The sequence below is a fragment of the Leiobunum rupestre genome, chromosome 11 (assembly GCF_980474605.1).
Source record: "Leiobunum rupestre chromosome 11, qqLeiRupe1.1.hap1, whole genome shotgun sequence".
In the NCBI taxonomy this organism is placed as follows: Eukaryota; Metazoa; Arthropoda; class Arachnida; order Opiliones; family Sclerosomatidae; genus Leiobunum; species Leiobunum rupestre.
The window spans coordinates 34,933,778-34,959,776 of NC_143394.1; the positions used below are offsets into that span (position 1 = coordinate 34,933,778).

General features: G+C 36.3%; 4 protein-coding genes across 5 annotated transcripts; 1 reads left to right on the top strand and 3 right to left on the bottom strand.

The window, feature by feature from the left end:
• Positions 1–7,885: 7,885 nt before the first annotated feature.
• LOC149922376 (uncharacterized) lies at positions 7,886–14,741 on the bottom strand. Its single transcript, XM_090162664.1, has 6 exons — positions 14,323–14,741; positions 14,223–14,256; positions 14,066–14,157; positions 13,755–14,003; positions 13,600–13,684; positions 7,886–13,537 (listed from the first exon to the last, which is right to left on the bottom strand). The coding sequence occupies exons 1-6, from the start codon at positions 14,550–14,552 to the stop codon at positions 9,854–9,856; spliced, it is 4,374 nt and encodes a 1,457-aa protein (XP_090018790.1). The 5' UTR covers positions 14,553–14,741; the 3' UTR covers positions 7,886–9,853.
• Positions 14,742–15,228: 487 nt separating this feature from the next.
• mRpL30 (mitochondrial ribosomal protein L30) lies at positions 15,229–16,219 on the bottom strand. The gene is made up of 3 exons (XM_090163167.1): positions 16,059–16,219; positions 15,687–15,938; positions 15,229–15,625 (listed from the first exon to the last, which is right to left on the bottom strand). The coding sequence occupies exons 1-3, from the start codon at positions 16,077–16,079 to the stop codon at positions 15,356–15,358; spliced, it is 543 nt and encodes a 180-aa protein (XP_090019293.1). The 5' UTR covers positions 16,080–16,219; the 3' UTR covers positions 15,229–15,355.
• A 477-nt stretch (positions 16,220–16,696) lies between these two features.
• On the top strand, positions 16,697–22,293 carry nsl1 (non-specific lethal 1). Its single transcript, XM_090162109.1, has 7 exons — positions 16,697–18,926; positions 18,998–19,740; positions 19,803–19,890; positions 19,953–20,053; positions 20,124–20,333; positions 20,398–20,542; positions 20,615–22,293. Exons 1-7 carry the CDS (start codon positions 17,515–17,517, stop codon positions 21,300–21,302), a joined length of 3,387 nt encoding a protein of 1,128 aa, XP_090018235.1. The 5' UTR covers positions 16,697–17,514; the 3' UTR covers positions 21,303–22,293.
• Positions 22,294–24,023: 1,730 nt separating this feature from the next.
• Tsp97E (Tetraspanin 97E) lies at positions 24,024–25,929 on the bottom strand. Of its 2 annotated transcripts, XM_090163196.1 has the most exons (6): positions 25,736–25,929; positions 25,408–25,575; positions 25,123–25,335; positions 24,926–25,057; positions 24,689–24,811; positions 24,024–24,587 (listed from the first exon to the last, which is right to left on the bottom strand). In XM_090163196.1, the coding sequence occupies exons 1-5, from the start codon at positions 25,793–25,795 to the stop codon at positions 24,737–24,739; spliced, it is 648 nt and encodes a 215-aa protein (XP_090019322.1). In that variant the 5' UTR covers positions 25,796–25,929; the 3' UTR covers positions 24,024–24,587; positions 24,689–24,736. The 2 variants fall into 2 exon arrangements, with proteins under 2 accessions (XP_090019322.1, XP_090019323.1); XM_090163197.1 differs by lacking the exon at positions 24,689–24,811 and having other exon boundaries at positions 25,736–25,924.
• Positions 25,930–25,999: the final 70 nt, after the last annotated feature.

Below are 25,999 nucleotides of genomic sequence, written 5' to 3' on the forward strand. Positions count from 1 at the left end.
GCGTGCCGCTCTCTCTCCGACTAGTTGGGCGTCCGTAAAAAATAGTCAATAACGCGAGAGTTAATCCTTTCCTCCTCGTACCCAGCCAGCGCCTTATTGTTTTGCAGCATCGGTACCGGTAAATCGCCATGATTTCTGTTAAGCGCCTGCGCTCATTTATGACACGTTTTCCAACGACCGAATCGATGGACCCTTTTTTCAACTAATCCACCTAGTCTCAGCCATTCGACGCTCTCCTTGGAAGTTCGCCAAATGAACTTACTCAAACCGCACCTACTAGTACTTGTTCATTGATCAATGTCGGCCTTCGCTACAAGTTGAGCCCGGCGTGATGGAACGAAATGGAGTAATTTATGTACGGAGTCGTGTTGTAATACAAGAGCGTTTGTGCCAGCGGTAGAATGGCGACTGAGAAAAAAGGGGGTAAACGTCGGGTCTTTTATTACATTTTAGGATTTAATCTGCGTAGATAGACGCTTTGACGTCATCACGCGTGAAAAGGACCTCTTTAGGGCAGGCGGGTCAGCCTCTTTTTTCGCGTTAAAAGATTTGATAGACTGTGTCAGAAGTACCCAAACCACGATCTACATTACCTCTGAATAGAACAGTTGCATTTAATGGTCAGGTCGCTATGCTTTGGGGTGTAATGATTAAAAATTTAATCGTTTCAATCTCGAGTTAATCGTTTCAATCTCGAGTTAATCGTTTCAATCTCGAGTTAATCGTTTCAATCTCAAGTTAATCGTTTCAATCTCGAGTTAATCGTTTCAATCTCGAGTTAATCGTTTCAATCTCGAGTTAATCGTTTCAATCTCGAGTTAATCGTTTCAATCTCGAGTTAATCGTTTCAATCTCGAGTTAATCGTTTCAATCTCGAGTTAATCGTTTCAATCTCGAGTTAATCGTTTCAATCTCGAGTTAATCGTTTCAATCTCGAGTTAATCGTTTCAATCTCAAGTTCATCGTTTCAATCTCGAGTTAATCGTTTCAATCTCGAGTTAATCGTTTCAATCTCGAGTTAATCGTTTCAATCTCGAGTTAATCGTTTCAATCTCGAGTTAATAGATTCAATCTCGAGTTAATCGTTTCAATCTCGAGTTAATCGTTTCAATCTCGAGTTAATAGATTCAATCTCGAGTTGATCGGTCCATTCGCGATATTTAATCGTTTCATTCGCGATATTTAATCGTTTCATTCGCGATATTTCATCTGTTCATTCGCTATATTTAATCGGTTCATTCTCGATATTTAATCGGTTCATTGGCGATATTTAATTGGTTCATTGGTGATATTTAATCGGTTCATTGGCGATATTTAATCGTCTGATTGGCGATATTTAATCGGTTCATTCGCGATATTTAATCGTCTCATTGGCGATATTTAATCGGTTCATTCGCGATATTTAATCGGTTCATTGGCGATATTTAATCGTCTCATTCGCGATATTTAATCTGTTCATTCGCGATATTTAATAGGTTCATTCGCGATATTTAATTGGTTCATTGGCGATATTTAATCGGTTCATTGGCGATATTTAATCGGTTCATTGGCGATATTTAATCGGTTCATTTTCAATATTTAATCGGTTCATTCGCGATATTTCATCTGTTCATTCGCTATATTTAATCGGTTCATTCGCGATATTTAATCGGTTCATTGGCGATATTTAATTGGTTCATTGGTGATATTTAATCTGTTCATTGGCGATATTTAATCGGTTCATTCGCGATATTTAATCGTCTCATTGGCGATATTTAATCGTTTCATTTTCAATATTTAATCGGTTCATTGGCGATATTTAATCGGTTCATTCGCGATATTTAATCGGTTCATTGGCGATATTTAATCGGCTCATTGGCGATATTTAATCGGTTCATTGGCGATATTTAATCGGCTCATTGGCGATATTTAATCGGCTCATTGGCGATATTTAATCGGCTCATTGGTGATATTTAATCGGTTCATTCGCGATATTTAATCGTTTCATTCGCTTTTTACACACAATAATTTTAGGGATTTGTGTGTATTGCGATCACCTACTGTATAGGCGCCGCCGCCGCCGCTGCCGTAGACACGATTGCTCGCGGTACGTTAGTGGTACAAAGGCGATTGATATCTCAATCGGTAGGCACTATTATAGCCTCGACGGGATTTTCGTAGTTTTGGGATCGGAGCCCGAGAAGTTGGGCAAATGCCCAATTTCCTATTTTTGGTGGTTTCGCTTTGTGTGGTAGATATTTTATTTAAAATTAAGTCCGATAACGTTAAAAAAATTTTATTGGTTAGGTTAGCATTCAGCGGATCTACAACTTCAGTTATATCAGTAAATATTAAATTTAAGTATAGTTTTCAGGTTAATTTACGGGACCCCAATTTTAGCGGTTTTATATTTTCCCCTAAAAGTCTACATAACGTTCCTTAATTTAAGTCCGATTTTCATGAGAGTTATATTTTTGAATAGCTGTGGTTTCCATATAACCTAGAGTTGCAATTACGTTGCTTAATTTTAATTCTAAGTGAGGTTTTTTCGACAGCATATACGGACCCCCGCAACTTCCGACATAGTAAATCCACGTGTCTATAGAGCTCTAATCACTAGTTTCCCTCTCGCATTTTCAAGGCCGTTCGCGCCGAGCTTTCAGCGTATGCCCAGAAGTAACAATAAGTGTAACACTCAACGTTTTACGCACGTTTAACGCCCTTTTACGCACGTCGTACGACAGGAAGAAGGTAAGTAAGATTTGATCAAAAACCACAAGTTTTGTTACTTCTAGGCCCATTCCAGCTTAGGGTCATTCCATGTGAAATCGACCAACGTCCCCACGGCACCATCTCCGATTTTATTGAAACTCCATACACAATTAAAATGAACATATTTAGGAAGAAATCCAAAGTTTTAGGTCCAAACTCTTATAACCTTTGGAGAAATGGTCTTTTGAAATTTGTTAGTGCACGTAACTTTTTTTTGCGCCGTTTTAAAGTGCGATGTTTGAGCCTTTATAATTAATTAATATAAAGGAGTACATTTATGAAAAAAATTGTAACATTTAAAGACTTGTTGGAAATTCGCTTAAAAATATAAGTTTTGTACTGTGGGATATATATAATTTTTAAAAAAATGTCAAAGTCGGCGTAATTTTCACCGAAACTGCAAAATGAGATAAGCTAAAAGGTCAAGATTTTCAAATTTTTTCTTTACGGTTACTATAAAACTTTGAATATTTTTGCTAAAGGATGCCTTTCACCGGAAAATACATTAATATTCAGGATCTCAGTAAAACTTTTCCAATTTAACCTCCTTCAATATAGACGTTTTTACCAAAAACGTGAAAACATAGTAATACGTTTAGTGTTATATAGACTGTTGGGAAACTAAAAATCACATAAAATCTGATACCAATAAAAAGGCAAGATTTCTATCTACAACATGTAAAAATAAAAATGTTGACTATTAAGGTTTTTCTGGTCCAAATTTAAACGTCAACTTTGACCGTTTCTCAGATATTTATTTGTTGCTTTTGTACAAAGATACTATTTTGTCATAGTCTAATTTTTTTAGAACGTATTTTTTACAGTCTGAAGTCGTTTGCGGAGCAAGAATTGCTAATATGTTCTGTGACGGTATCCAACATACATCCATTCTGCGTGGAAAGCCCTTTCTGTTTCATGCAGTTTACCGAGACATCTTTCTGCTCTTCTGATCGTTCGATAACGTTTCCTACGTAACGTACCACTCTTCATCATACGTACAAGCAATGAAAACCCCTGGTATGCAATCTTCCCATGATGTTAGTTGAAAGACGACTGGACGAAATAATACAAATTTTGTACAAAAATTATCGGCAGATACTCTTTTGATATTAATCTCGTTCTCAGACTGTGGTATAAAAGCGTTATGTGATCGCGTTAAATAATACTAATAATAATAAATAATCAGCTAGGCTAATACCCAAGGCACCACCTTAGGCCTAAGTCATCGAGCGACTTTTAAAGCCTTTTTTAATTTAGGTGGCCGGGTTACAATGCGTAGGAGGGTGGTGGCAAGCCCTGCAAGCCACGCGGAATAGACTTAATACCAATGTGGAAAGGTACCCAAAATCAATGATTTTTATGTTCAAACAACACCAAAGGAACATTTCTTCACGTGTTTGAATTTGAGACTTGTTTAACACCGCTCGTAAACTGGCTTTAGCTATTAATCGTTTTACTGTACCACCGATACCGTCACAAGGGCTTTTACCGTGTGAGGTGGCGAAGAACTCTGATACGAGGCTTTTGAATCATTTCAATTTGTGTATAATATCTAACTGCTTGACACACGATGCTAATACCGTTCACGCATTTTTGGGGAAAATGTTAGAAAAGGTTCAAATTAAGTTTCCGAATATCACGAAAATATTTTACTTCAGTGAAGGCGCCGCGATCCAGTATAAGAATTATAAGAACTTAGCTAATTTAAGCGCTCACGAAAATGACTTCAATATAAAGGCAGAGTGTCATTTCTTCGCCACCTCACACGGTAAAAGCCCTTGTGACGGTATCGATAGTACAGTAAAACGATTAGTAGTTAAAGCCAGTTTACGAGTAGTGTTAAACAAGTCTCAATTTCAAACACGTAAAGAAATGTTCCTTTGGTGTTGTTTGAACATAAAAATCATTGATTTTGGGTACCTTTCCAAAGTAGACGTTGCCAACCATGTGACAGAGTTCTGCCTCAACGAGAGGCACATTGGTATTAAGTCTATTTCGGGAACGCGATCACATCACGCTTTTATACCAGAGTCTGAGAACGAGGTTAATATCAAAAGAATATCTGCCGTTAATTTTAGTACAAAATTTGTATTATTTCGTCCAGTTGTCTTTCAACTAACATCATGGGAAGATTGCATACCAGTAGTTTTCATTGCTTGTACCTATGATGAAGTGGTACGTACAGTGATGGGCACTCACCTCTCACCGTGAGATCAGGGAGAGCAATTGGGAGGAGCTGAGATGCTCTAAGCTTCCAATGGAGAGGAGCGTGAAATGAGTTCCCAAGCTATGAATTTAAGGGAGAGGAGAGTGAATGGAAATAATATTTTTCAAAGAAAGTTTTTGGAGTGTGAGCGACGTTAATTTAATTAATGAAATGCAATGAGAGGAGATCAACTAAAAAGTTAGTTTGCGGTTGTGAGAGAAGGGGAGTTTGAGTTTAGATGTAAGAAAACCAAAACAAAGGAAATATAATTATGTAACTTTGACCAATAACAAAGCCCAAACGTACAATAAGATAACATGCTGACGTGAGAAGGTTATAAGAAGATAAAGACAGTAAATCTAATGTGAGAACAGTGTGAGAATCTGAGAGGTGGTGAGATGGCCAAAACTTCAAAAGGAGAGGAGCGTGAGAGGAACTTCACAAAGTATGAATTTCAGAGAGAGGAGATTGTTAGGAGATATTTTGTGACTGCCATAAACGGAAAAGAGCGTGAGATGAGATAAGATTTTTCAACAAAAATAGCGGGAGTGTACGCGAGGGTAGATTAAATAGCGAAATTCGATGAGCGGAGATGAGATAATAAGTTAGTTTATGGTGGTTAGAGGAGATGAGTCTTTCAACTAACATCATGGGAAGATTGCATACCAGGGGTTTTCATTGCTTGTACCTATGATGAAGAGTGGTACGTTACGTAGGAAACGTTATCGAACGATCAGAAGAGCAGAAAGATGTCTCGGTAAACTGCATGAAACAGAAAGGGCTTTCCACGCAGAATGGATGTATGTTGGATACCGTCACAGAACATATTAGCAATTCTTGCTCCGCAAACGACTTCAGACTGTAAAAAATACGTTCTAAAAAAATTAGACTATGACAAAATAGTATCTTTGTACAAAAGCAACAAATAAATATCTGAGAAACGGTCAAAGTTGACGTTTAAATTTGGACCAGAAAAACCTTAATAGTCAACATTTTTATTTTTACATGTTGTAGATAGAAATCTTGCCTTTTTATTGGTATCAGATTTTATGTGATTTTTAGTTTCCCAACAGTCTATATAACACTAAACGTATTACCATGTTTTCACGTTTTTGGTAAAAACGTCTATATTGAAGGAGGTTAAATTGGAAAAGTTTTACTGAGATCCTGAATATTAATGTATTTTCCGGTGAAAGGCATCCTTTAGCAAAAATATTCAAAGTTTTATAGTAACCGTAAAGAAAAAATTTGAAAATCTTGACCTTTTAGCTTATCTCATTTTGCAGTTTCGGTGAAAATTACGCCGACTTTGACATTTTTTTAAAAATTATATATATCCCACAGTACAAAACTAATATTTTTAAGCGAATTTCCAACAAGTCTTTAAATGTTACAATTTTTTTCATAAATGTACTCCTTTATATTAATTAATTATAAAGGCTCAAACATCGCACTTTAAAACGGCGCAAAAAAAAGTTACGTGCACTAACAAATTTCAAAAGACCATTTCTCCAAAATTTATAAGAGTTTGGTTCTAAAACTTTGGATTTCTTCCTAAATATGTTCATTTTAATTGTGTATGGAGTTTCAATAAAATCGGAGATGGTGCCGTGGGGACGTTGGTCGATTTCACATGGAATGACCCCTTAGGTTGCAGTCGCGTTGAAAAAGTTAATTTTAAGTGAGTTAATTAGCCATTTCGCGTCATACCTGAATTCTTTACGCGCTGAAGCTATATTCGCATTCCATTGAAAGCCTGCCTGAAATAAGAATAACGTATGAACAGGCGCGTAAAAAATAAGTGTGACCCTAAATATTTGTTATACCCAGAAGTTAAGAATAAGTGTGCCACAAAATATTTTTTTGACCAGCTGCCGTACACACGATTGCTTGCGGTACGATAGTGGTACAAAGGCGATTGATATCTCAATCGTTAGGCACTATTATAGCCTCGACGGGATTTTCGTAATTTTTTTGGGATCGGAGCCCGAGAAGTAGGGCATTTGCCCACTTTAGTGTTTTTGGTCGATTGTCAATTTAAATGTACCCCACCACCCGCGTAGGCACTATTGTCATATTTCAATTTCGTGCCAATTCATACAGGTGCCATCTAACGCGCTCGCGTTTCGCCACCTTATTTCCAAAACCAGGTAACTCGAATAATTCTTTTCCGATAACATTCCTCTTGGGTTTATTAAGTTCATATTCAAGATGATTGGAAATTTGTTCAAATTAAAATTTAATATTTAAAATAAAGTGGGATTGTGTGTACTTAAATGTCCGTGACATCTTGTTCTACCCCTCAGTTCCCTCACTGGCGGGCAGAAAGTTCTATCATGATCGTATCAATATAGTCATTCTACCTAAGTATAAATACATATATTAGAAAGGTTAAACTGGTGCTACAAAACTTGTAAGAGTGTAAGTGTAGCTTTATTGTGTACAAAACTACAAACTACTCTTCTACTTAAGTACCCATACCCTTTTTAGAGAGGTGGCTTAACCCGTCCATTTTTGCTAATACAAAGGGAAAACAACATGGTTTATATAAGTTTTACCATAAATCACATAAGTACGATAAGTTTAGCGTTATTGCGCAATCAGGCTGGTTTATTTCCAACTAGGAGCAACAAGCACAGCTGTTTGTTGCTCCTAGGTTCCAACATAGAGCCCCTAGTGTCTTAATATGCCCAAGGGGAAAAATACTATCAAGGAGGATAATATCCTAGTCAGTGAGAAAAAAGGTTCGATCAGAATATTAGTATTAATGTGTCATACTTATGGTTTTACAACATTAGGGAAGGAGGGGAATTTTGAGTTGTGATAGTGTACAAATCCGCTGTTTCGCACTATTCTAAAGTGACTGTTCAAGTTAATTTGGGTACTTCTGGTAATAACAAACACAATTTCACTATTTTGAACTCTTTATTAGCAATATTCTGTACATCCACGCTTTTTGAATAGTTAATCAAAAGGCAGTCAAAAACGCGACAATTCTTAAACCTTCCTATATTTATTAAAAATACATCAATTCGAGAAATTTGTTAGTCTATGTTTGCTTTTTTAAATTTTAAGTGACAGTAAGATAAAAACATTTCTTTTAATATAATACACATACTCCAAAAAACACCAAGAACCTGACCATTTAAAATTGATGGATAAAGAAATTTAAGGTTATTTTTTGCAAAGATTTAATTTTAATTACTTAAAAACTGGGTCTAAACATCGTTTGGAAACATTGACAATATTTTCTTTAAACAAGTTCACAAATTTACAATGGGTATTGTTACGACAGTACAATTATTATGTGTGCGTTGACTTAATCCATTTCATATCCCATACACTTTTTTTTATCTTATCCATTTTAAAAAACTTCAAGTACTGTAACAAACTTCTTACAAAAACAGTTTATTTTTACAATACGCATCTCCTGTTCTTTTACCCTGTTTGGATATAGAGGAATTTTTTTTTAGAAAATTCATTTTTATATCATAAGATACTGGTTACAGTGTCAATAATGGGGGTTGTAGAATATATTTAAAACAATTTCGAGACAAATTTTTGGTTTCTATGGTAACTAAAGAATTGGGATTTTAAATAATTCCTCTATAATAACCAGTTATAGTTCGTATTTATAAACCTTCAATTGTTCAGCCCTTAAACCTGCCATTTTATACATTCCATTTTGTACTTGTTCATAAATTAAACATTATAACCATGTTATAATAGGCCCATGTTATAACAATCAAGCTAGCTAAATTAAAAACGCTAAAATACCAGACTTATTTGCAACTTTTAATTAAAAGTTTAAGGCATTAAACCTTAAAATTCACCCCAAAATATTTTTACTTCATTAATAAAAATAAACCCTTGATTCTCTACTTCAATAATAAATTAACCTATTATTTTTAAACGTCTATAATTATTATTAAATTAAGTTGAGTTTTAATAAACGACATAGTGGAAGCATTGAATATTATTCTGTCAAGTTAAAATTTTAATATGCATAGACACAAGACTATTGCAAATATCTTTGTGAGCTACATGCATTGTATTACACTAAATTTGAGGTTATTTTAGTATTTACCTCTAAGTGACCATGCAACTGGGAAATTACTATATTATTTTTACTGGGTAAAAGGTTGCAGTGGCGTGGCCAGAAGTTTATCAAGGGGGTCAGACTATGTAAAATTTCAAAAAGGGGTGAAACTTTACTACAGTCCAAGCTATGCCCAAGGGAAGAGAATTAACAAGGAAACCTCCCCCTTGTCTATGCCACTGAAGGGTTGTCATAAAGCGTTATGTTGAGATCAGCTTATAAAGAAAATATGGTAAAAATATCAATTCTGAAATAAAACACTAATATAACAATAAAGATACATAATAAAAACTAAGTAAAAAAAGGAAATGAGAAAATTTACAAGATTTTTACAGAATATATTTTTTCCAGTACTATAATTCCTTAAAACTATACTAGTGGAAGACCGGCTTTAAATAGGAAATATGTATTTACACAAAAGGCTATTTTTAATTAAGTCAAAAGAAAAAAAAGGTTTTAGTTTATGTAAAAAAACACAAAATATATTGACTAGCAACAGAGAAAAGTTAAGAATCTTTGCAAATGAAATAACTTAGCTATATAGCCCCGGATTAATGATATCATTAATGCAAAAAAATTATTAAATACCATTTCTATTATTCATACTAGCGAATTAAATCAACCACCCAAATATTTCACTGTTTTCGTTTCTAAAATTTCAATATATATATTACAGTTTTTAAAATAATACACAACAAAAATAAGTCACCCAAGCATTTTGCAAATATGATAATTAAAATTGCAAGTTTCTAAATACATGAAAGGGGGAATATCATACGTGTATCTGTATCTTGTCGCTAAAAATCTGGCTCTTTGCTTTGATCCATTTGTTCAAGTTCTTCCGCAAATTTTGAAAAATCATTGTCAAAATCTCTAAGATCTTCTAAAGTGGATTGTAAAATATCTCCCTCCAATAACTCATTGATATTTCTTCGAGATGAAAGGTTTTCTAGCGGATTTGCCCAACTACTCAGGCCACTAGATTGAGAGACCCCAAGATCTTGTTCCTTTCTGGAGTTTTCCTCTGAAAAATTGCCAGAATTTCCAACGAAAGGAGAAGTTAGATTTTCTTCATTGAGGTTGCTGGGACCTCCTGGATCCTCGACTAACTGGAAAGAGTCTTGGATTGGCGTAGACTGATAAGATCTATCAAATAAATCTTTGTTTCCACCAGTGTGGGTACCATTATTGAAATTAAAGTTCCCAGAAGCATCTATGGTTCCCGATGAAGATATACTATTGTTCAATTGCTCTAACAATAGCATTTGCTGAAGAGGCACTGATCGGCTTCGACTTATCGAATCGGCAATGGGATTTGGTGAAGAAGGGGAATCACTTTGAAGGAAAGATTGTAGTTCCTGAACAAAAGGGTCATGATTTGAAGGTCTATGATGAATCACCGAACCTGATAGGTGTCTATTTCTTTTACGCAAAGTAGAAGCAGAAGATGGCGGACAAAACTGCCCTTCTGATATAGAAGGCCAACTGAATTGGCTGCTACTTTTTAAAGACGCCATAGAAGGTAAACGATTACCTACGTTACAAACATTTCTTCCTTCGTCATTTTGCAGTAGTCCAAATTTTTTATTTAAACCATTTGTCTTACTAGATGTATCAGATGCACCAACAAGTGGATCTGAATTTCCAATTAAGTGTGAAGATGGTGAAACTGGCGATGATAAGGGTGACATGGGAATATTTAAACTGGAGGCTGAACTGTGACGAGAGCGTACTTTACCATTGTTTTCTACGCTGGTACTGGGAAAATTGAAATTGGTTTGTGTAAAGTTTTCACCAACTAAAGGTGACAATGGAGCACTTCGTGGTGACATGAAATAAGAAATAATTCCTCCACTGCTGCTAGTTGAACAAGACGCTGCTAATGACGGAGGTGGAGGTAAGGGACCGGAGTTGTGTCTAGAACGACACTGGAATGACAAACCATTCTGCATTCCACCTTGCGCGACTGCTGTACTAAATGTGACAGTTTTTCCAGTACCACCGTGGTTAGAATTATGTCTTAGACGACTAACAGGTACTGGAGTTGTTTGGGGTGACACAAAAGGCGATGTTGATATAGAAGATACACCGGAATCAACAAAGTTTTGAGAAGGAGTCTGACGAGGTGTACTGTAAGCACTTTGCCCTGAATTATGACGCGAACGAGAAATAGGCACCGGGGTTCCGCGTGGTGAAACGAAAGGGCTACTGGCTGTACTCGGTGGCTGGGAAGGACCAACTGAAGCTGAAACATTAGCACCATTATTGGCTGGGACAAACATTTGCAGTGGTGATGCTGAAGATACTGCGCAGGATCCTCCCACATTGGCAAAACCGAGATTATCAGGAATAGGAGTTTGTCTAGGAGAAATTGGCATAAAATTGAAGGCTCTTCGGCGTGTGTTTGGGCTTGGTGGAACTGAGGGAGTGAAGGATGATGAGTAGGAGAGTATATTTGACCTGTCTAAAGATGAGACATCATTGTTAACATCGTCAAAACTGCGGTTCAATCCAAACTCCAACCCTGATTCAGACTTTGTTGTAAGAGTAGGTAAAGTTAAGGCTTGATCATCTGACAACACAGTATCTCCACATATGTTGAAGTCAGAATTGTGAAACTCCAAAGTGGAATTAAATAGTTTTGAATCTTGAAGCGCTTGGCTTTCTACTAGGTCATTTTGAAGTTTAGGTGGTTCCCTCAAAATTGACTCTCCTAGTTGCAAAGATTGTTCTATTTCGTCTACACCATGCCCATTGAAATTGAAAAAGAAAGAAGATGGTTCGCTTTGACTTCTGAATGACGAATGACGATTTCCCGTAACAAAACCAGTGAAACCATCTAGAATGCTATTTTCTTCAGAAACTGCAGTTGTGGGCTTTGTTACCACTGAACGACTCAATGAAGGTTGAGGAAGGTTTCGCTGTAAGAGCAGCCTCAATTGTGACAACTGAGCTTTGCTGGTTGGTATCATTTGTTTGGTTCCTTCCAGTTCAATCTTTAGATCCGCCATTTTATTAAAGCTAGATTTATTAATATCTTTCTCCAAAGTAGCTTCTTGATTTCCTTGCAAATATTCTTCCATCAAAGCGTCGGTTTCAATTTGCTGGATACTCACTTCATCAATAGACCCTCTGTCGAGGTTATTAATAGTAATATTTTTATTCATTAAGGAAGGTTCTATTTGGTCTTCGGATAATCTTTTCGTATTGTTTTGTGATTCATTTTTTGATGGGAAGGTATCATTATTCTGACGACTAGCTGACTCTATCAGTGGTTTTTTGAAAGGTCTACTGGATTTGGTATCTTCCAAACACCTTTTACCATTAGAAATTTTTGATTTTGATTCCTTTGCTAAGGACGGCCATTTTTTCCCTTTTTTAACCACTATCGGAGATTCATTCTGCGAACAAGCAAAAGATTTCTTAGGCATAGTAGAGTCAGATTGAAAAACATTACGAGTCTGGGTGGTACTAGCGAGAGCGGCACTAATAGTTTTCAGAATTTCCACATTAGATTTTTCAGTTATTTCCGGCGCTTTTGAAGCTGATGGCGTTTTTCCATTTGTATCGTGTAAGGCAGATAAGCCATTTGCTTCGGCTAATTCTAAACTATATCCACAGATTGGTTTATCCACACCATTTTCAATATTTAACAAGCTCTGAGAAGGTATTGCGATTGAAGTGCTGGGGTATTGACTGGGTTTTGGCTGAATTCTTTTATACTTCTGGCTGCTGGGTTTTTGTACTGGCGAACAATTTTTCACATCAATGTCAACTTGAGGCAGTGAAGAGAGAACAATGATACTGGGTACTGTCTGAGAGAAACAAGCCCCTGGACTACTGGTCTTACGATTTATTGGAATTTTCTTAGGTCGGTTGTTCAATTCCTGTTCTAAGGCTATAGATCCTTCTGAATAACTCCGTATAGGTTTAATAGGACTTAACGTTCTGCATGTACTAGCGGTTGCCACAGTTTTATCTTTATCTTCCTTCTTTACAACTTGATCAACAATTGAGCTGTTCAGTTTGTCAGGGGTGGTGTTGGGTTTTGCATCTGGAGTAATGGCAGTGCTCTCCTTCGCTCGTGCCCCGGAGTGCAAATCTTTTTTGCCACCTTTTCTACACCCATTGCCTGATTTGCAGTTTTTAGACAACAGTTGCAGCTTCTTCTTTTGCTCTCTGATCAGTTCCTTTTCTTGTAATTTTCTCTGAAGATGTAGCTGTGTCTCTCTTCTTTTGTTTGTACTTGATTTCTGTAGTAAATTTGCTTGAGAACTTTTCCCTACTGGTTGATTATTTGAAGAAGAGAGTACCGTGAAGGCAGCCACAGATCTGGTATCTACATATAAATTCTCAACCAAATGAGAAGCTAAGTCGGACAGAGATTCAAATTTTTTGTTCAGCAGTTTTTCAGCCCATTCAAAAATCAAATAAGAAGCGGCGGAACTCAATTCATCATTTACAACAGCATTTTTGCCATCCTAAAAAAAGAGGAGGGTAGATTAGAGTGGTAAATAAGCTAAAAAATATTCAAATTATTTACGCGTAAATTCTCTAATTCGATAGTTATGTCAGGCAACGCTGGAGTTTCGACTGATAACTTTTTTCTCAGACCACTATAACAATACCTAAGAGAGAGACAGAAACTTGTTTAGTGGACCATTTTATTGTTTTTAAACTCACGAAAACTAATCCTACCTGGAATTTCCTCTAGTTCCAAGTCTCCTAGGTTTAACACTGGGGAAGACGTATTTCATCACTTTTCCAAAGTCAGCAGCACAAAGTCCTTCAATCTTATTAGCATCACAAAAAAGTTTATATTCTTCGTAAATTTCTTGTTTTGGAAGAGAAACTTCAGGGTCTTCTTCCAGGTGACTTTGAATCCATGTATAAGTTTGGGCTACTGCAATATCAGCTTTCTTTCCAAGAGGATTACCTGGGCTTTTTCTAAAAATGATTTTTTTTATTTCAAATTTGTTAAATGTAGCATTTAGAACATTAGATCTTACTGTTTAAGTGGATCAACATTTGCTGGTGCACCAGTTGGAAGTTGCAGATACAATAATAGTTTTTCCAAGTCTGACAACTGGTTAACTTCATTCTAAAAATTAATACGTAAAAAATTAAAATTTGACAATTTCATGCTTAAAAAATATGTCAATTTACCAAAATAGATGATATTGTCTTCTTTGATTCAGCACTGTAACGTAATGTTTTTGTAAATGTCACAAAGAACTTGAAAAGTGTTGAAGTGTTTTAATTTTACCTGATGGATTGTTGAATGCACTCTTTAATTCGACTAGATGTTTTACTCGAATTAGTGGAGGGAAAATCTTTGGAATCATCGGGATTTATTTGATCCTGTTCGACGCAAGACCTGGAGTTTTTATATTCAGAGGACGAAGAAGAGCTAAGGCTTATCTTATCACTTTGAAAAGCCAAGCTCCTCTTTTGCACGTATTTTGTTCCATCCGTTCCTTCTTGAAAGCTGTTCATTTCCGTCGTCACTTTCCAAAGTATTATCCTTGCACGTACAGTTCCCGAAACTTAAATTTCACGTATTTTATGATTCCCCGCATTTTAAATGGTCACCTCCATTTTACACAAAAATTCTCTAAAAAAAATTAAATCTGCAGTTTCTTCTATTCACCACTAGAGAGCAGCACGTGTAAGTATCCTGCCCATATGCATGGATTAATAATATTATTAGCTAGCTCCGCTAGTATGGCTGCAGGAGTTCCCATTAATTTTGCTTATTTTGTTCCTCTCCAAATTTCCCCCTTCCATCGCCATAGTAACGCTGAACCTAGCGGAAGTGGATTTCAGGCTATAACTTCCTATTCCGCTAGGTGGCGTTTAGAACAATTTTTTTATACACCCTTCAATGATGCTAGATAATAACCATGTCAGATTGGATCTTATTTTTTTAATTCCCACAATGAGTGAATGGGAAGTAATATAATAAGGACTTGGGAGCATGACGTACATTATATGTTACCCATTATTTTTTTAATTGAAAAAAAAAAAAGAATACTGGCATAGCGGCCATAGACAAAGGTACAGCATGTGTGTAACTAACACCAAAAAAACATGTCTTCCTACCAGCTTAGTCAGAAATTAGACGTTTAAAGTTCACCATGCACAAATAATGGACAGAAGCATTCCAAAGAAATTTTTTCAAATGTTTTGGCATATGCATATTTTATTCAGTTTATTTACACAATACATCTCTGGTTGATGTGCTTAGGTTGTCCACACCACTCGGAGCACTATCAATTGCTAGTGTGTTTAACTAGTTACTATATAGCCCACCGCCTTTTCATTTCTTTAACAATAGTCGCCCTATCCATTTTAACCTTTTCATCTTTTATTAATCTTTGGGGATCCACTTTTAGTTTCTTGGACACAACAAACTCTCCATTTTGTTTCAGCATAGTTCCAGTATAGTCTCCATCCTTGGGTGGTTCACCATGAGGAAATGTCACAGGTTTTACCTTTATCAAATGTTTGATAGACTTCAACCTTTCACACATTGTTGGAGTGTTCTTCACAATAACAGACTCATACATCTGAAGAGCATATTAAATAAAACTGTATTCATGACCATATTGTAAGTAAATTCAAGTGTACCTTGTCATCTATTCCTAATGCTCTGATTTCGTGTTTTTCCCAATATGGTCTGTATTTCAACGGGGCTACTCTCCAAACCATCAATAATTTAGAAGGTTGGTGTTCCATGCATTCATCTTTCTTTCTTAATTCTCCGACATCATTGAATAGATTTTCAATTACTATCTGTGTTGAAGTAATGCACCTGGTTGATTGTATACTAGATCTATGGCTGAGCCCTAACAAAGCGGCTGAGCATAACTGAAAGTTAATCTAGAAATAGAAAACACAAAAATGTAAGCCTTACCATGCGAATAAAAAAATATAAAACAAACCAAATTATTTTTAAACTACTTATAAAAACACAAAAATTACGTAAGAGAAATAAACTACCTTCTTCAGATACATATTCATAATAAACTCCTAGTAATTAAAATGTATAAAATTTTAAATCTGTTACGACCCTAAGCCTTTTTAAACCGTAAAATACTTAGGCAAGGACAGAAATATGCGTTTTACTTGGGAAATTCCCAAGTTACCTACGACTAGTTTTACTACTCTACAAATAGGAAATAGCTACTTTTGCAATCCTTCTATCTAGCTTGTAAGTTGTACAAGTGTGCAAGGTAAGGGTAACAATATATAGTTTCATCATATTCCCACTACTATCCGCAATAGCGGCGCTTATAGCTTTTGCTAGTACACTTAGAATTTCTAGTTTCTTCGTCCATAGCCGTCTAAGCTTCGTCTAAGAGATTCTGAGACTAGCGTGCTCAGGATGTTTACGTTCCTTGCACTTCCGGAATAAACAATTATTTTGTTTACAAAGCAAAAGTTAAATTTAGGTTTTATTATTTATTTGGGATAAAATTAGAATATTAATATAATAAGAAAAAGCCACCTTTTTTTTCATAAAGATCTATAGTTCCCTTGGCTGATTTGAGGCATTCAGCCAATGAGATTGCTTATAGTAGAATGACGCCATCTAATATGTAAATAGCGTACAAGCTGACAATTCGCATTTTCTCTTGTCTGTAAAAAATATACTACGAAGCCGCCGCCATTACTGCGGAGCGGAGCAACTCTCCGTAAAATGTTTTAAGAACAATGGGTGAATAGGGCGAGGCACGAAGTCGGGTCGCTTTTTGTCGGCGAATTTCACTATCTATAGCCATTTTTTTCATCTTCGTATTGGTATTAAACAATATTTAGGGAAGTTTTCTCGAATTCTACGTATCAACCGGTAATGTTTTTTGGAATTCCGTGAGTCTTAACAGCGCCCAAAAAGTTCCGCAGATTCTCTTAAGCCTACAAAGCATCACGTTGCTTGGTTCGGGAATGCATCACATACGAAGCTAGGCTTGCATCCTGCCTGATCACGTGGTGATGAATGCCGGAGAAGAATTGCAATAACAGATCGAACTAGCTTAACCGTAAGTGAAAGTTGGAAGTTTGGTTCCCTAAGCTTATGATTTAATCCAGTGACAACGTATTACGTGCAATTATTGTCATAGTCTTAAAATGAGGATTTTAAACAATCAAAGCTAAAAACAATTTTAGTGCAAAATCTGGAACAATGACTTAAGAGGACAATGAGATTGTGATGCGTCTCCCAATATAGTGTTATGATGCTCTTTTGCATCGGCCTCTTTTGGCCAATTTACCATCGCCACAAATATCCGTAGGATCACATTTATACTTGTTCTGAAGTGTCAATTACATTTTCAATTTCATACATACTCGTGGATGATAAGAAAAAACCTCAACCCATTGTCTATTCCACGTTTTATTTTACTTTGCTTCATAAATTCCGTTCTTCATTACTCTCGAAGTCCATGGGATCGTTTGCATGTTGTCCCCAGTGTCACTTAGAATATGTTGGGTAGCCACTATGGCCCCAGCTCTAACAGAGGCGGCCAGCCAGGCTGAAGGTTTCAATTTACCGTGCTCTCCTTCATCAACTGATAAAGAATTTTCAACCTCATCTATTGATTTCATCAAAAGAGGGCAACATAGACCCATTTTTACGAAGTTTTCTCTGTCATCCCTTCAGCAGATCCCCAAAAATTCAGAACTGGACTTTTACCCAATTGCCGATTCAACAGTGTCATCAACTTTAACTGACAATTCGGATGCTGATTTGAGCTGGAATGACTTAAAGGAAGATAGTTTGGGTTTCAATGCTGGAGGCATATTAGGCCTAACCCTTTCTTTTAATGGAAATAGTTCAAAACAAGATCACGGAACCCTGAAAGAATCCCCAACCCAGTCAACCAGTTTGGTGGGTACTGCGTTACAGGCACGTAAAGGGGGAAGCGGTGAATTATTTCTCCAGGACCATACCATGAGCAAAAACGTCAATAACTTGCCGGGCACCATGGGATTGTTAAACGCAAATGCTTCCTTGGATTGTGAACTTAAAAGCAAATTTCCCACACAACGAGCCGAACAATCCGCTTTCAGCAGTCATGAACAGATGTTGCTCTTCAGTGACCCTGAAAAACAGGAGAGGTGTACAGACCTTCCTTTAGAAGTAGATGATGATAAGTTACCAACAGAAATGACAGAAGCGCTATTGAATAGACTGGTCGGAACCAGTTCAACATTGAACTTAATAGAGGATGATAAAAAAATGGTTTCACTTGAAAGAACAATTGAAAATGACTTTCGGTGGTCAGCTTTAGAAAATCCCTCTCCAGAAAACAAAGTGGAAAATGCGGAAAACAAAAACACAGTTTTAAAGAAGAGAACGAATCACCTTCTTCGACGGATAAGGAAACTCCAGATGAGACAAGCTGAGTTTCACACCCAAGAACAGCTCAAGCTGTTTGTGGGAAACCAGCGTAAAATTCAACAAATAGCCTTGCAAAAAAGTCGCGCTAGACTTTTAACCAGCGCTGCTAAAATAAAAACCACGGAGGACTTTTTGCATAGCAAAGATGTGAAAAATCTAACAGCTACTGCATTAATAGACTTGGTAAAGGAATTGGAATCCTCTAAAGCAACGCACAGGATGGCAGAATCGTTGCTGAATGCGGCAGACAATGGTGGAATGGAAGAAATAAAAGAGGAACAAATCAGTAAATTCGAGATGAGCAGGGCGACAGTCACGCAGACGGCAGGCACGCTCAAAGGGGTCCTTCATCATCTTGAATCCTCTGTTGTTGATTCCGACGCCACTGAAAGTAGTTCTGGAGGAGAAAGCGGAGACGAAGCTCCAGTTATAAATCCCAGGTTAACCAAAGGTCAAGCTCTACCCCTGTAAGACATTTGTTTTTACCCCTTTCCTTCCTCTTAAGTGGAAATTGTAGAACTGTCTTTTCTATTTCCAGTCACAAAAGGTCTTACTGGAGGTGGACTATAGACAGAGCGGCTGTCGCGTCAAGATGGGCTTGGCTTCAAGCCCAGGTGTCGGATTTGGAGTACAGAATTAGGCAACAAAATGAAGTTTATAGGCATTTGAAAGTGTCCAAAACACCAGTAAAACTTCAAGACGAGTCTCTTCTTCGCTTAAATTCTAAATCATCGGATTTAAGTTATCTATCTGGAGTGTCAACATCAACTCATGAAAGAAATAGCTTGCCATCACCAATAGTCCAGATAAAGGATAGAACCCCTCAAGATCGGGAAATTTCTTCCACATACCAAAGTAGTCTTTCGTGTCTACAGAACAAGGTTGGAGTCAATGGTTGTTGGCCTATGGACAAACCGGGTAACGGGTACAATTTAAACAAGCTCGGTGAAAATTCTTCTGTGGATTCTCGGGAACAATATTTTTCTGGAGACGATGGCAAAAGCTCTGGAGAGAAGTCAGAGTGCTGTCGAACTAAAGCCTTGGTTGGTTTTCGTAAAAGAAAGCTCGTGAAAACAATCGGTTTACATCTAGTGAGGGGCAAAGCGTCGAAACTCTCATCCATTTCCTGCTATTGCAACTGTCAAAGAGATTATCTACCTTGTATTATGTGCAGTGGGAGATATAACAGTGTCCAAAGTCTAGATGCCGAAGTCATGCCAATGTCTGAAAGAGTTGGGCTTTTAGATCCATCCTTCCACCCTCGCCTCTCTTTTAAACACGGTAATTATTGTATTTTTAACCCCAGAAGATTACTATTTTAACCTCATTTATCTCATAATTAGATAGAGCCACTGGTATTCAGTATGAAAACATCATTAGGAGGAACTGGTTCACCAGAATGGCTAAAATAGCATCTAGTAGCTTAAAAAAGTATGATGTTACCTTAACCTGTTTGTATTAATTGTTAATAATTTTGTTATTATTTACTATAGGAAAAAACATGGAAACATCTCCCCTCTTGGACTTTCCAATCAAGCCCAAAGACATAGCAGGAAATTGACTAGAAACGCTGCTCAAACACTGCTAACAGCCAGTGAGTATTGAAATATTACATTTACTTACAATTTTTCTTCAGTTTGCTGAAAGAAAATTATATTCTACAGGGAACAAAGACTGTACAAAGCGAAGGAGGATAGTACGGGGAAACAAAAATGATGAAAATTGTCCAGAAGCGTCCGATTTGTTGAAGAGAGTCCGAGACAGACGACGAAGTCGCTCTATTTCTAGCAACAGTTCAAAGCATTGCTCACCTAGTCCTTCTCCGGTTCCTCCAAATAGTGTGGATTCTATGGAACAAAACTCGACAACTCCTGGTTAGTGTCTTGTACTTCGGGTTGCTATAGCGGTTTTGGTCAGTAAATTAAAACTTATTTTTAGGTTCATCGGGGAAAATGGGTGTTTCTGAGAACAGGCGCAAACGTTTAGACGATGCCTATGATATAAATAACATCGTAATCCCTTATAGCATTGCATCAGCTACCAGAGTGGAAAAACTGCAGTACAAAGAAATTTTAACACCGAAGTAAGAAAAATAGCCTAAACATTTTTGTCTATATTTAACCCCGAAACATTTTCTCACTTTTGTTCATTTCAGATGGAGAGTATTAGAAACTGAGGCAAATTTAACAGCACCGGTAATGGATGAGGTGGAGGACATTTCGGAAGAGTCATTTGTCATCCGTCACTTGAAATGCGAAGAGGAAGAGAAACGAAAATTTCTCAGTTACGTTAATGTGCAAGGCCGTTCTCGTTCTCGCAGTGTTAGAATGGATAGTCGGGCTGATAGTAGCGGGGCAAATACGCCTGATCCAATGTCACCAGCTCCAGAACTCAACACTCAGGACTCATCTCATAGCTGGAACTCTCCTGTCGCTTCTCCGCCTCCAATCAGCGGATTGGCTCAGTCATTCGATTCGGTATCTGCCGCCATTGTTGATGATAATGCATCGTCTTTAGTTCGTTCAGAAAGGAAGCGCATTCTTTCTACATCTAAAAGGACATCGGAGGAAGATCGTCTACCTCTGCCACCATTGTTCGGTGAAGACGTTTCTACTCTGCCTTATGAAAATCGCTCATTTCCATTGACGGAAGAAGAATACGATGAAATGCTCCAAACGTCATCACACCTTGAAAGCCAGGAGCAAGAAACTGTAGTTGAATCTGTAACTGTCGAAGTTGAAAGTTCAAAGGAAAATGAAAGTTTTCCTGCAACACCCGGTGGATCCGTGCCAGATGATGATGACCCTAATGATCCGGAATGGGTTTCAACCCTAGCAGTGTGAAAACTGACTAGTTGGATTGGTTATTTTCTATATTAGTGGGTGATTTAGTTAGGAAAATGAACGCGCTGTTTAAACCCAGCATGTCACTTGTCGCGGTGATAATTTTAAGAAAAAATTGATGCATACTCTTAATGACAAATTACCCTTTGACTAATTAGAAGTTTCAATTTTGGCTTCTAAAAAGTAGTTCCAAGTCGTTGTCACAACTTAAAAAAAAAGGAAATCTGGTTATTCTGTTTTCTTAGTTATTTTATTCTTTTTTAGGATTAACATTAACCTAGTTAACAACCTAAATAAAACGTAACTTATATCTGGTTCTAGAAACTTCTAACTACCTTAATTTCTTCTTTCAACAAGTGTCAGGATCTAAACTTCATTATAAACCAAAAGTTTCTGTTGAACAATTCCATCGCGTTGCTAGAGTTGTTTAGAATTGAGTTTCTCTACTAGTAATGGTTGATAAGCTATCAAAAAAAGCCAAAACGTGTAGCGTTAATTTTTACCCCTTAAGGAAACTTATTAAGTGTACTCGCTTAACAAGTTTGTGTAAATGTAAATATGTATTTTGAATTATCTCTCTTCAGCCCCATTTTCATTTAGTTCATCTTCTCACCCCTACCTCTGTAATTACATCCCGCTTTCACTGGCTAAGACGTTTTAAGAGAAACAAACTAGAATTTTGCCATTTGAAAAAATTAATGGTTTAATTTTGAACAATGTCATTCTAGCATTTAAATATTCATCTATGTACAGCTTAAAATACTTCATCTTGTCTCTTCTCTCACTGTTTTTTTTTTTTAGTATTTGCAAAGTGTATAACTGGTTTCATTGGGTATACACAATGAGTTTTTTTCCTATGGAAAAAGAATTGAAACCCACCCCCAAAAAGTTTTCTAGTGAGAATGTACGTTAATTATAATTAACCACCGTTGTCACCATCTTTCAGTGATAACGCAGCGAGAAATAAATCCTCTGCGTGCCTCGTTCTGATTATGCTGATTATCTTTCCTCAAAATATTGCATCACCTTCTACACATGCATTATAAAGACAAACATACCTGCGTATTTTACTAAAATGATTTAGATGATTCATTCTCAGCTTATACCCCCGGGATGTAATCAACACTTGCAAGGAGACATCCCTAGTTTCTCCCTGATTTTTTTCAAACTTGGGTTAAGTAGACCTTCATGTACCTTGAAAGCTCTTAAAGAGAAAAGCTTCAATGGCCATTCGTTGTGCCATAGCAACCAAAAATGTTGTTCACAACTCAAATTTAACTCTCTACTTAAAATAGCATGGGACAATCACGGCTCCTATTTTACCTAATTATTTTGCTAAAATAAATTTTGAAGAAGGCAAAAAAGGGGGGGGGGCGAAACCCTTAAAACCATGATTTTCCCATACTGCTTACTCGAGACAGTTTAAAATTTGAGTTGTGAAGAACTCTTGGTTGTCATGGCAAAACGAATGGTCATTGAAACCTTTCCCTTTAGGAACTTTCAAGGTACATAAAGGTGTACTTAACCCCAGAGTTTGTAAAACAATTTGGGAGAAACCTTGCTAGTATTTTCCTATCAATATACATGTATATTTAAAACCACTATTTACTATCCTATCAATATACATGTATATTTAAAACCACTATTTACTATCCTATCAATATACATGTATATTTAAAACCACTATTTACTATCCTATCAATATACATGTATATTTAAAACCACTATTTACTATCCTATCAATATACATGTATATTTAAAACCACTATTTACTATCCTATCAATATACATGTATATTTAAAACCACTATTTACTATCCTATCAATATACATGTATATTTAAAACCACTATTTACTATCCTATCAATATACATGTATATTTAAAACCACTATTTACTATCCTATCAATATACATCAGAAGAAAATAGGGGGAAGTACGCTTCTAGTCAGCTTTAGCAAGGCGTCACTTTTCACGAATTTTCGCGCCATAACGGTTTGCCGGGAAATCGCGGATGAATACATCGTTTAAAAAAACAATTTTTCTTAAATCGAACAATTGTAACATATTTTCCTTTTCATTTTCTGCTAAATGAGCTAAGGTGTCTTTGCTTTCGACGTTTATCGCCGTGTTGAAATAAAACCAAAGTGGAACTACTTTTTCAGTTTGGTTTATTTTGCGTTAAAAGGCGTTTTCGTGGGTCACACGACGACTTCTACGGCTCAAAGCTACAGATACGTACTTCCCCTATTTTCTTCTGATATACATGTATATTTAAAACCACTATTTACTATCCTATCAATATACATGTATATTTAAAACCACTATTTATTATCCTATCAATATACATGTATATTTAAAACCACTATTTACTATTAACAGGGTTGCCACACGTCAGGGAATTTTAAGAAATAGTAAAAAGTCAGGGAATTCAATTTTATCTTGGGACTTTTTGAAGGTAATTCAACTCTAGATCTATGACAAATTCCACGATTATCATTTATTTCCTTGAATGTTTGGCTAATTTTTTCAACATTGCAATAACCTTTTTACTTTCTGATAAAAATATATAAGAAAAATCTTGGCCTTAATAAGTCAGGGAAAATCTGTTAAAATGGTCAAGGAATTTGAATCTGAAAATTTTTTGGCAACCCTGATTAAACAATTGGCTTCTTTAACTGTTCACACCAGATACCAGAGATTATTTAGAATAACATACGGAAGTAAATATAAATTATTTTATTTTAGGTTATTGAACATGAAATTTACGAAAAGAAACAATACCCTTGACTAGAGTGTAATTTAAAATTCCATTTTTGGTTTCAATACTTTGGATATATCTGAAAATATAAAGCTTAGATTTCTGGTAAAATTTCATTCGGTAAGATCATACAAAGTATTTAAAAACTATTGAAACTACAGTTTGCTTACAAAGACAAACTTCAACTTTTTCTCAATCTCGGCCAATTGCCAAAAGTACCCCGAAATTTACTGTTGATAGAATCTCAATTTTTTTTTCAGATATTCTCCATTTTCAAGAAACTTTATAAGTAGTCCATAATTATTTAAGAAAAGGGAAATTTTTTATACTAGATTAAACCATATTCTAATTATTTTTTCTTAATCTTGGTCAATATGAAAATCACAGAAAATTAATTTACAGCTAATCTAATGAAATTTACATTATAAATAAATGCTTAATGGGATGGCACATTAAAAGTAACTGTTAGGATTTACTTGTGGGTTACGTAATTTTCTGTAATGATACGCCAACCATACGCTGATAATCTGTAACAATTAATATATTTTACAAAATTGTAAACGCCAAGCTATCGGTTTTGGTTAGTGAAATAGTGGGAAACTGAAGGTGTTAAAAATTTATCTTTTACCTCCCAAATAGGCGAAAGAAGAAAGATAAGTTTAGTGTATTAGAAAGTTCACAAAAAAGCGCTTGGATTTGCGCGTGGATCTTTTTGATTTCTGTACCTTACAGTCAACCAAACTCCCACAAACTAGAAATATTAGTAGTAAGGATTTTACTTTGTTAGTGTCAATATAGTGAAAAAATCAAATAATACACTTTTTATTAGAGGATTGTAAATTAGATGTAAGAAAAAGTTTGATACCTCTGTAAAACTGAAGAAAAGGCCAATGCCTCCACTAATTTTTAAAGCATTGTCTATAGCACTTCGAAGTGCTATCCAGCAAGGTTCGCAAGTACATTGATCATCAGAGATACAGCAAGTCTTTGCATTCGACTGTATAATAAAAGTTAAATAAAATAATACTCAAGTACATAAGCTTTTTAAAAATTATAATATACGTCTTTGCAATCAGGTCCTGCCATGTCTGGAGTTTCAGTTCTATTTAAGAACCCACAGCATTGAAACATCTTTTGAGTTTCACCCCTCAAACTGACAGGCGCACGATGCCACCCTTCTTCCGCCAATTCATGTTGCTGTTCTTCATTAAATGCGAGACATGCACACGCAATTCCAAATTGGGCCACAAAAAGAAGAAATAGTATAACCATGTACTAGGTTTAATTTTGTTAAGGTTTTACAACTTTTTGGTGTACTTGAGGTAGTGGGTAAGAGCCAAAGGATACAAAAAAAAGCAGCACTTGATGGTGTTTAATTGCTCCAATAAGTCCAAGAAGGGAAAGAAGGAACAGAAATACCCCGCATGCTATAATGCCTCCAATTATGGCTATGGATGTTACGATGGAAGCGACTCTTCCATATGCTGCAACTCCAATGAGTATGAATGAGACCAACTACATTAAAGACATCATTGTAAATGAAATAAGTCTCTTTGCCTATGCGTGACTCATATACAATTATGGTACCCATAAGCTTATGTACCAAGGCCCAAGGTTCTTTCTCATATGACATAAAGTATTAGATATTAGGATAAATATTTAGGAGTTAACTTACTATATAGAGTACATTTAGCGCTGTTAACGCGTTTTTTGAGCACGTGAAGCCTCCGCACATCTTTCCTAAATAAGTACTATTAATTTATAGGGCATTAAATTAAATGGCTTCTCTTTCGGTCGCCACCGACAACGCGATAATGTCGAAGGGAGTGGGGGGGAGAGGGGGAGGAGAATGGACGACGGAAGCCAAAGCTACTTGTCTAGTCATGCTTTTTGCAACTCCACAGTTACTTTGAAGTTGCAAAGGGTCTCAGGCTTCAAA